We start from the raw sequence: 11,278 nt of genomic DNA on the forward strand, positions 1-11,278 counted from the left end.
AACTCCAATCACCTTACTCTCCTGACTTAAAAGAAGACATGTGGTTTATTCTGTATGTCTAAATTGCTGCCATATGTGTACCGCCCTCCTGGAGCAAAGGAACTATTCAAATAAAAGTGCATAAAGTTTGTCTCTGACCTCAAAGCCTTCAGGAGTTCACCCTACCTCACTGAGACCAAAGCGCCACTCTCCTGGGAGAATTCACAGCTGCTCAACATCTGGGGGGCCAATCGGGCTCAGGATATGAAAAAGCTTGGGACTCCATTTCATATGAAATTTTAAGGGCTCATCAAAGGCTTAAACGCATCTTTGGAGCACTTAGACATGTGAATCTACTTTTTCAACTGAACATTTTATAAAATCTAAATAGAGATCAAGTATTTGTGATGAAACTTTATCATCCAAATTAAAACATGCTGCAATGGCAAAATATACACAGACATGAAGACTTATGAAACAAGTATAAATAGCTTATTTATAAGTTGATATTGACTCCAAATTAACATTAACATGTTTTGAATATTTGGGGTTAAATAAAATATATTATTAAATAAATTCTGCCTACTTCTTTTTGCTTTCTTTTTGCTTTCTTAATGTGGCTCTTACAAATAAAAAATTACCTAAGCCTGCATTATATTTCTACTGGACAGTACTGCTGCAAAGTATTAAATAAAGGTATTATTGCCATTACTTAAACTCATCACAAAACTGGAATCAGACTTGGAGTCTGTGTAGCATGGTCTTTTTCCTGTCCACACCCTAGAGAACAGCTCTTCTTTCTTGGTTACCCTTTTCCCTGATTGATAAGGCTTTCACAGAGAGAGACTTTCTCATCTCTTTCTTCAAAGTCAGGCACACTGTTGGGGCCAAGAACACCAAACCGGGAATCACAGCCCTGCCCTCTGCAGGTGTGTACTCCTCTTGTCCGAAGGAGGGGAATTGTCTAAGGATAGTGGTTTGCTCGTTCCAATCCTTAAAATCTAAGATGAGCTCCTCATGCACAGTTTAAGCCCACATTACAACCCATTCCCAATGCAGGACATATACATTTTACTTCCAGTTTCCTTGTGATTGTGATCTTTCAGAGCAAGATGCAAAAAGAGTTTTCAGAACTGACCGAACCTTTTATTTTGTGTCTGGTAAATACACAGCTAATAAATTCCCTAGGAAACAGATCTGGATGTCAGACAGAAGTCCCTTCCAGAAAAGGATCTTACATACAAGGGTTTTCAAACCTCAAGATACATTAAGACATGACTGAATAAATGTGGGTGCCCATTTCTATTTATATTTACCATGTGTATGTAGAGACACATACTTTTTTACACAAACACTAGAATGACTTAAGACCGGGACTCTCTTTTCCTGGCCCCTGAGCAATCTCTTTAGGAGTTAACTGTTCCCAGTCTCCCAAATACCAGAAGCTGTGAGCCCCTACCCCTCCACATCTCACAGGAAATGAGACAGAGGTCTGGAGATGTGGGGTGTGGACAAAAGGCTCTCTGACAATGTTACCTACCCTGAGGCTGCTGATTATTGAAGTCTCTGGATGCCCTAGGCCAAGATCTCTGATTTAGTGACTTTAAATCAAGTTAAAATCAGAACCAGAGCGTACTTATAATTCTCCAGCTGAGGAAGAAAGAAAACAATAGTGAAATCACAGATAATCTCCTCACCCGGCATCTGAGTCCTTTTCTTTACCTTCTTGCTGACAAACCTTGACAAAGTTGCTAACAGGGAAAGGAATGAACCAATTTGAGGCTTAGCTCCTCTGACTTTCCAGGCTCTGGTGGGAGTGCTAATTGGCATTGAAACGCATAAAAGGTGTAGATCAGAGTGGCCAGGGACCAACAGGGTCTGGCTAATCCCCAAACTGAATAATGAGCCTTTTAATAACCAGGAGCTAACTGCAGCTTTCTGTAATGGGATCCTGATAACACTTGTTTAAATCTACTCTGTTCAATTAGAAAAATGCCTTCCTCCACTTTTTGCTGAATCCAGAAAGCAGAGGACTCATCCCATCTCCAACCCTGGGGATAAGTATGTGTTAAATTCTCACAAACTGATAAAAATTTTTCTCCTGGGGAGGAGATACCATAACTTTCCTCAGACCTCTGCCAGAAAGCTTAATGGGTTCCCTCTGCTTTCCTCAAATCTAAACTCTCCTTTCCCCTACTAGTCCGCAAGATAGGTTTCTTTGATTCAAGCTGTTATCTAATTATTATTAATACTAGTAATCATTTTGCCTATGTGTACAGCACATTCTACTTTTCAAAGTACATTCACGAGCTTTATCTCATTTGGATTCCAACACCACCCCAGGGGGGATCTTGTTTGGGAAGCCTGAAGCTTATATAATCTGTGGTCCTCTTTAAGAAAATGAATATAATATTATAAATATAAAAATGCCAGAACCTCTTCAGAGCCTTGGGGTGGGGGGCGGGTCCTGAAGCTTGGCCTAACAGTAAATCCAACGCTATTATTCCTCTGCTTTACTCCCACCTTCAAAGGGATATAGGAGTTTCTCAGGAAAGTGGGGGTGTTTGGTCATGCAACTTGCTCAGGGTCAAAAGGCTATTAATGTTAGAGGCAGAGTTAGAACCTTATTTCCATACTCTCTGTGGCCCCTCTATATCCTCTAGTTCCTTTGTCAGAAAGGAAACTCTGAGGAAGGGATAACTAAAAATAACACAGCTAAAAATAAGCCCCATCAGGAGTATGTTAGGAAGCTGTGTAGATTCAGAGGATGGTGAAATAAACCTAAAGCCCCTGTGAACATTCACCGAATTGGCCCTGAAGGTAAAATACACATTACGTCACCAACCAGAGCCAGGTTCAACACAACCTTCACCACTTACTAACCATAGGACCTGGAGCAAGTTAGTTAGCTTCTCTGAACCTCAGTATCCCAGGCATCAAACCACGTCTCCTGTGTCTCCCGCATTGGCAGGCGGATTCTCTACTACTGAGCCACCTGGAAAGCCCAGTAAAAGTTTACATGAGATGATATATGAAAAGCAGGCAGCCCAGGACCCAGGCTGAACACTCTAGGTGTTCAATAAAGAACACCTGTTATTGCTGCTGTTGTTCTCAATTCATCCAAAGAGCAAAGCTTTTACATAAGCAACTCATTCCCCAAAGTAAGCTGATGGAAGTTGCAAAAGCACCTGCTCAGACACCATAAGCCTAAAAATGAGGCCGGGCAACTACTAAGACTAGCATCCCTTGGGCAGCAGAAAGAAATGTCATAAAGCAGATTTATTAAACAAAGTGCCTTGTCTATTCCATGTGCTGGGGCTATCTTAGAGTTTCAAGATTACAACCTGTGTACCTGTGACGTTTCTGTGGCTGTCCAGCCTCAGTGAAGCCATGTTATTTTCCTTTGATATCTCATAGTTTGAGAAACACGAAATTACGGTTGTGAATGTTAAGGTTTGTTTTTTGTTTTTTGCTTTTATTGTTTCTTTTAACCCAGAGAACCAAAATGATCATAACCTGAGATAAGTCACTCCTATCCTTTCCTTCTTTCTCCTTTCAAGTCCAGGTCTCTGTTCTCCCTCCCTGAAGATTTCAAATTGGCTCCAGATTTTATATGAGAAGCAGTCACAGATCTAAAAGAAACAAAACTGAGAAGCAACTTAAGAAGAAAACTAATTGATAAACTACAACCTACTTGCTTATGTTAGAGTGAAAAATCCACGCTATATCTAAAAAGAATTCAGCTATTCCTAGAAGAGGCCAAGTTAGACTGTTGTCTATAATTAGCATCTCAAAAAAATTATGTCATTTACACAGTCAATATCTTGTTATTGTTGTTTTGTCACTAAGTCGTGTCCAACTCTTTTACGACCCCATGGACTGTAGCCCACCAGGCTCTTCTGTCCATGGAACTTCCCAGGCAAAAATACCAGAGTGGGTTGTCATTTCCTTCTGCAGGAGATCTTCCCAACCCAGGGACAGAATCTGTGTCTCCTGCATTGGCAGGTGGATTATTTACTACTGAGCATTTGGGAAGCCCATTCAACATTTAGGAATCTCTTTACTAAGAATCAGACTGGTTGTTATGGATATCAAGTTGAATAAGACAAGACCTTTCTTGCCCCCAAGATTCAATTACATAACTACCAACACCACCACTCATATATTCCTATACCCTAGGTATTCCTTTCTATTCACTGAGTCTATAGTCTTACTTACAGCAAGAACAGTATTCATTTACTATATAGTCCATGGAACTCTCCAGGCCAGAATACTGGAGTACATAGCCTTTCCCTTCTCCAGGGGATCTTCCCAACCCAGGGATCGAACCCAGGTCTCCCACATTGCAGGCAGATTCTTTACCAGCTGAGCCACAAGGGTAGCCTAAGAATACTGGGGTGGGTACCTATCCCTTCTCCAGCGGATCTTCCTGACCCAGGAACCGAACCAGGGCCTCCTACATTGCAGACAGATTCTTTACCAACTAAGCAATCAGGGAAGCCCTCAATATGCTTAGGAAACACTAGCGGATCAACCGACTAAAGTCCCTGGGCTTTATGAGTTCATGGTAAAACAAAAGAGTTGTGCATATAAACAGCTAATTCACATTACAGGGTAATACTTGTCTGTTACAGAGACAAAAACCAAGCCATGGGGCCACAAAGGAAGTCTGCTGAGGCAGAGGAGGGCTTGACTGCAGATGTGACACTAAAACAGGAGTTGAAAGATAAGTTGAACTCTGTCAGAGGAGGAAAAGTGATAGCAGAGTTTCCTGCAGAGAAAACAGCATGTACGATAACAACTAATAGCAAACACTTATCAAGGACTTAGTATGTGTCAGGCCCTATTCTGCAGAAGTTAGCTCACTTATTCCTCATAACCTTAAGAAGTAAGCACTCTTTCTGCTCCCATTTCACAGATGAGGAAACTGAGGCTTAGAGATTTCACTGCTGGAATAGGTTGGTCTGACATCAGAGACCAGGCGTTCAATCCCTATACTATACTACAAAGGCACAGAGCCATGAAAGGAGGTATATCTGAAGATCTGGAATTCATCTAGATAAGTATCTAGATCGTGGGCAAGGGAGTAGTAAGTAGTGAGGCCAGATATGCGGGCAGGGGCCAGATTCAGAAGGATCCTGAATGCCAAGCTAAATAGCTGGGTTTATCCCTGCAGGGGCTGGGGAGCCAAGACAAGCATTTAAGCCTACAAATGGCTTGATGAGCACTGTGCTTCAGCACAGTAATCTGAGAGTGATGTGGAAGATGGGCGAGTTTATGAGGAGCCCGAAGGAAAGGAGGTTATTTCAAAGCACAGACCAAATATGAGGTTCTGGACAAGACAGAGGTGACAGGGATGGAGAATAATGTGCAGAGTTGAGAGATTTCCCTGAGATAGAATTGATGCAGCATGGTGAAGGATTAGGTCTGGAGCAGAGGGGGAAGAGTAAATGAGAAAACACCAAGCCCATACATAACTGGATTTCAACACTCATCAAATTTCCCATCAATCAAGATCAAGGTAGGGACTTCCCTGGTGGTACAGTGGTTAAGACTCTGAGCTTCCATTCTACTGCAGGGCGTATGGGTTAGACCCCTGCTCAGGGAATTAAGATCCTGCACGCCTCACAGCAGGGCCCTCCAAAAAAAGATCAGTGTCATACAAGGACAGGTGACAGGTAGAGAAGATAGCAGTAGCTTAGTCATGCACCTATTGTGCTATTGTTTAACTGCTTCAAGTTCCTAAGTCTCAGCAACCTAGCAAAACCATAATCTTTTCCAAGGCAGAAAGAAGTGTCCTGTGTCTACACGTCCACTCAGTGTACATTTCAGCACAGAATCCAAAAAAAGACCCTTAATACAACTCACTAAATATATGTTAAACATCAAAGGTATACATGATACTGTTCTCAAAACGTAACTGCTGGCCAAAGATAGAAATCATTAAACAAAATATGAATAGGTTTTCATTATAGCAAATATGAATCTGTAATTTATAAAAGAAGAAAATCAAATGACTTTTATAAATTTAAAAGTTTTATTTCACTAGTAACCAAATAAATACTAAGTAAACATCTTTCTTGTCTACCAAATTTCAAAGACTTTTAAAACACCCTATGGAAAGAGAGTGGCCCTTGATCTGCTTGTTCACAATGGCCTAACTCCCCAGGAGAGCTGCCTAACCAGGAGCATGGCAAGAAATGAACCTACTAAGACTTGAGGCTGTTTTTTACTGCAGTAAACTAGCCTATTCTAACTAATGTGAAGATATTCCCATTTAACCTATAGAATAACCCATTGAGGAATGCATGATCATCTCCATTTCAGAAACTGAGGCAATGAAATCAAGAAATTTATTAGTGGTTGCACAAATAGTAAGTGGTGGAGCCATAAACAAAACCCACATATTTCTTTAAAGTCCATGCAGTGTGGAGTAAGTATATATTCCACAATTAAATGATTACTGAGGTAATCATTATTCCATTATGAGAACCAGCTTTACACATGGGCAGAATGGGCCCTTACTAAGCATAACAGCTTGAAGGAATAATCTGTATGGCCCCCAAAGACCACCATTTGCTGCGACAGTATAGGCTCCTCCTCTTAGCTAGTCAAGAATTCCTATTTAGGGTCACTATTTAGGTAATAGCGTTAACCAACCTCTTTGTATTGCCTATTAGGCAATAGGTTAATCAACCTCTTTGTATCTCAGTTTTCTCATGTGTAAAAATGGAAAATAAGATCCACCTCTACACTCTGTTGAGAAAACTATATTTTGCCAAGGAAGTTGACCCTGCCTCAAAAGTTATCCTTCTAAAACACAAGTTTCACCACACTGCATCATATTCAATCTTCAAATTACAGTTCAAGTCATATACGAGTGAGAAGTCCGTCCCGATTGTCCAATTAGAGGGCTCATTGCCTTCTCTCCCCATGCTTCCATTATGCCTTCCACAGACCTGTTACTCTTCACATTGTAACATGAACATTCATTTACTTTTCTGTCCCCCTTACTGTACTGGAAGCCAGTTGAGAATGGAGCCAATAGCTTATACATTTTGCGATACCAACAGCAAGCCCAGGGCCAGGATATGGCAGAAAATATTTCATCAAAAGCAACAAAAACAGTATATCATCTTATCCTCACAAAACTCTGTCAGGCATTCTACAACTTGGGCAAATTGAGGTTCCAAGTTGCAGTGACTGTCTAATATATGTAGGAGATCAAGCTTGCCTGGAATCCAGGCGTATGGACTGTCCACTGCACCACACATGGTCCTTCAAAGACAAGGAGAAAAGGCCCCTCAGGCCTTCAAGACCATCCTTGCACAAGGCGCTCTGTTTCTCAAAGGTGGTAAGGGCTCGGAATGGTTTTAGGGCACCTTAGAAAGTCATCACATGGGAAAGTATAGGGAACACAGTTAAAGTATAAAGAAGGCTGGAAGATCTGAATCTAAGCCCAGGCTCACCCTGCCCTTAACCCTGTTCCCTTGGATAAATCTCTGAAACTCAGGAGCCTCAGCTTCCTCATCTGTAAAATGAGGTTTTAAACAATGATACTCACCTTGTAGGGCTTGACATAAGAATAACAGTTATATGAAATGAGCTGAGGATATAGTAAAGGTTAATTAAATTGTAGTTATTATTATTTACGAGGGAAACTAGCACATATTGAATGCCTGTTCCATGAAATATTTTTCATATATTATTTCATCCCCACAGCAACCCTGTGGAATATTACAACCTTATGGTACTGTTACTTTAATTTTATATTGCGGAAATTGAGACTAAGAGATGTTTTAAGTGACTTGTCCAAGATCACACAGGTAGCATCTGGCAGAGCCTGAGTCCAGACCAAGGTCTTCCTGAGTCCAAAACCTTTGCTCTTTGCAGTTTACCTGTCTGCACCCCGGCTTGGTTTCAGTGGAGAAAAAATAAGGGATAATCAGATATGTCCCAAATGTCTGAGGTCAGTGTGAGGGGCTGGAAAGGCAAAGTTGGATCAGATTCATCTGTAGCTAAAAATGTTTGGAACATGTGCAAGATGAGATAGGGGAGAAATCAAAAGGGAAGAAGACAGCCAACAATAAATGTCACATTCAACTTTTCTTTAGGCTAATAACCCAATAAATAGTAGAGATGACTCATATTCATATTTTGGTCCTTTAGAAGTCTCCAAGGTAAAAATCCCACATTGTAGTACAAATGTAAATAATAAAAGTGTATTATTTGATCTTGCTACCATTACGTCCCAGATAATGTTCCGAAATCAAACAAAGGAAGTTCAGAGAAGTCACAGGAAATACCTCATCTCCTTAACTACAAGAAATGGAAACAAACTCTACTAGATTAGTCTCTTATTTGAATCATTAACACCAAGGCATGTTGGAAGAGGATTCGGGTAACTAATATAGCAGTAGACGGCTTCAAATCACCCCACAGAAAAACAAATGCTCTTACACACTTACACACACACACAAATTGATTTCTGGTGTTTTTCCTCTGTCACATACAGCTTCCCCAAACTTGGAACCAGTAGGCCTTTACACTCTCCAGTCAAGACCCAGGAAACTTTCATGCTGTGAATGTTTTTGACTCATACAGTCAGAAGTCAGGTTAGGCACCAGTAGAAACAATAGTGCAGAAAAATGAAAAAACAAACAAATTGAAAAAATTTGAAAAAAAATAAACAAAATTCCCTGTAGAATAAAAAGTTCTCAGGTGAGGCATTCACCCCAAGTCCTCCCACCTGATGCTACAAGGCTGTGAACCTAGAAAGATGTTCACTCCAGGCTAAGAACACACGTGGAGAAAGAAAACTCAACAAAGAAGGGGCGCCTGAGCAGACTCTGAAAGGGAGTGAAAACATTTTGTCTGTTTGTGAGCAAAAGAAACGTTCGACTGTTTAAATTTTTTAGCCAAAGTTAGGCTTGAAATTCTCTACTAATAAATACATCCTCTTGTGAACTTTTCCGAAGTGGAACTTTGGGCACACACAGTTAGCTGATCTCACAGAAAACTCATTCCTAAGGGACCACCTATAAACTCAGAAGTTTCTGTCTTCATATGATCAAATGTGAGGTAGAACTCCCTCTGCTCACTCTCATCCCATTCAAAAGCGCTCTACTCCTCAGCACCAATAATCCGTGGCCAGCCTTTGCTCTGCTGCGCGTGGCTTCAGAAAGGCCTCAGGCATCGGGGCCGCGGGATTCGCTGGAGCACCCCTCCCCTCCCTGCCACCCCCTTTATTCGGCACACAGCACTGCTCTCCCCTGGAGCCAACAGTCTGCAGTTTCTTCAATGCAGGCGCGAGCAGGCAGGAATGGTGGGAAGAGAAGCCGTGCCAGCTACATGTTTCTGAATCTCCCTCCATATGCATTTGCCAAAGGAACAAAAAGAAAATCAACGACAGGAAAAGACAACTGAGATGAGGATGCGGTGGGACCGCGGTTGACTCCGCGCCTCTGAGCAGCAAGAGGCTGGCCAACCACGCGTCCGAGCCATAGATGCGATTCGTTACCTTCAGGATGCAGGCCATGGCGCTCCGCCGGCCCTCCTGCCACCGAGCAGCGGGCGCGCCTGGGTCAGGGGCAGTCCCGGCGACAGGCTGGAGGCTGGTACCGCTGCAGGACCGCTCCAGCCCACATTCCCGCAGATCCAAATAAGGGGACCGCGGTGAGAGCTGCGCGGGCACAGGCCCCGCCCCTCGGGTCGTGGGCCCGCCCCCGGCCCCGTCCACTGGCTCGCGGCCTGCGAGGCCCCGCCCCCAGGTCACGTGCCGTCCCTGGCGCCTGCGGCTGCCTCTCGTTGCTTGCTACTTTTTCATTTCTGTTTTTTTCTGTAAACTTCTGTCTGTTCATCGTATATAATGTCGCTCAGCAGCAGGCTGGGAGCTCAGATGGGTCCCGCTGAGGAGAGAAAGTGGCCTTTTCTTCTCCTCGATTCGGTCTTCGCTAACAGATCAGAGAACTCATAGCAGACACTTCACACTTTTAAAGAAGTTTAGTGGGTTTGGAATCATCTCTCTCCAGGCTTTGGGTACATCAAAGGATTCTTCAAAAGTAGCAAAATTCTCCCTAAGCTGGTTAAGGAAAGAGCCTTCATCCTACTTTAAAACCCTGTGATGGCCTTATCTAAAATTAATTTGCCATTAAAAGGGAGCACAAATGTCAATCAGGAAAAGATGCAACCAACTGGAGTCTATGTAGGATATATTTCGTTTCTAAGTACACAAGGTCTCCCTTCGTGGCTCAGGCGGTAAAGAATCCGCCTGCAATGCGAGAGACCTGGGTTCGATGATATTTCATTGCCTGGAGAATCTCATGGGCAGAGGAGCCTGGCGGGCTGCAGTCCACGGGGTCGCAAAGACTCGGATACGACTGAGCGACTGAACTGAACTGATAATGCATTGCTCTTTCCTGCTTTAAGCTTACGTGTTTAGGCAAGAATACTGGAATGGATTGCCTGCGGTTCTCCAGGGAATCTTCCCAACCCAGGGATTAAAACTGTGTCTCTTACATCTCCTGCAATGGCAGGCAGGTTCTTTACCACCAGCACCACCTGGGAATCCCATGAAAAATGTGTGTATACATAAATACACTGTAAAGAATATATGTATATATTGAAATATAGTATATTCTCATATATATACATTAACTATATATATATAGTGTGTGTGTGTGTGTGTGTGTGTGTGTGTGTGCGCGCGCGCGCGCGCACGTGCACATGCACAGGATTTTGCCCTTTCCTGCAACAAGTTTAGAATTTGACAATTTTGTTGCAATTTCAGTAACAAGGTTAGATCTAAACTTTCCTATTAGCATTGAAAATCCAGAGAGGCCATTTTTCACCATCCAACCTGAATACTCTGATGCTAAAACACAGTGAGGTACAGCAGCTCTGCCTAAGAAGCAGGTGATCTGGGAGAAGGCATGTCCTGGGCCCTCTCCACCTCTCTTCAGCAAGCCCCCTTCCCCATCCAGAACTGACTAAGAGAAACAGTCATTTCTACCAGGAAAGTAACATCACACACATAGCAGAAAAAGGGAGACACCAACCTGAGTATATACACAGATCTCCACCACTTGGTCTCTCAGAGAAATATTAAAACTACGCCCAAGATATTTACCCAAAAGAAGTTTCACTTGCTGGAAGCCCAGTCTAGTTTCCCTACAAGGCGTCAGGAAAAGCACTGTGGGCTGCCAGTGGTGACTGTGACATCTGAGACTGGCTCACAAACCATAATGTAGAAACCCCGGCTTTCAAGGCATTTGATGTTTTCTTGATGAGAACATGAAAA

The 11,278-nt window shown here is 42.7% G+C and overlaps 1 protein-coding gene across 2 annotated transcripts in view; it reads right to left on the reverse strand.

Moving 5' to 3' along the window:
• The window catches only part of ST6GALNAC3 (ST6 N-acetylgalactosaminide alpha-2,6-sialyltransferase 3), a 597,383-nt gene extending 587,758 nt beyond the window's left edge, over positions 1-9,625 (reverse strand). For both annotated transcript variants that reach the window (XM_061119995.1, XM_061119996.1), the window contains exon 1: positions 9,500-9,625. In XM_061119995.1, the coding sequence (XP_060975978.1) occupies positions 9,500-9,517 (18 nt within the window). In that variant the 5' untranslated portion in view covers positions 9,518-9,625. The remainder of the gene's footprint in view (positions 1-9,499) is intronic.
• Between the last annotated feature and the right edge of the window lie 1,653 nt (positions 9,626-11,278).

The sequence above is a fragment of the Dama dama genome, chromosome 20 (genome assembly GCF_033118175.1).
Source record: "Dama dama isolate Ldn47 chromosome 20, ASM3311817v1, whole genome shotgun sequence".
In the NCBI taxonomy this organism is placed as follows: Eukaryota; Metazoa; Chordata; class Mammalia; order Artiodactyla; family Cervidae; genus Dama; species Dama dama.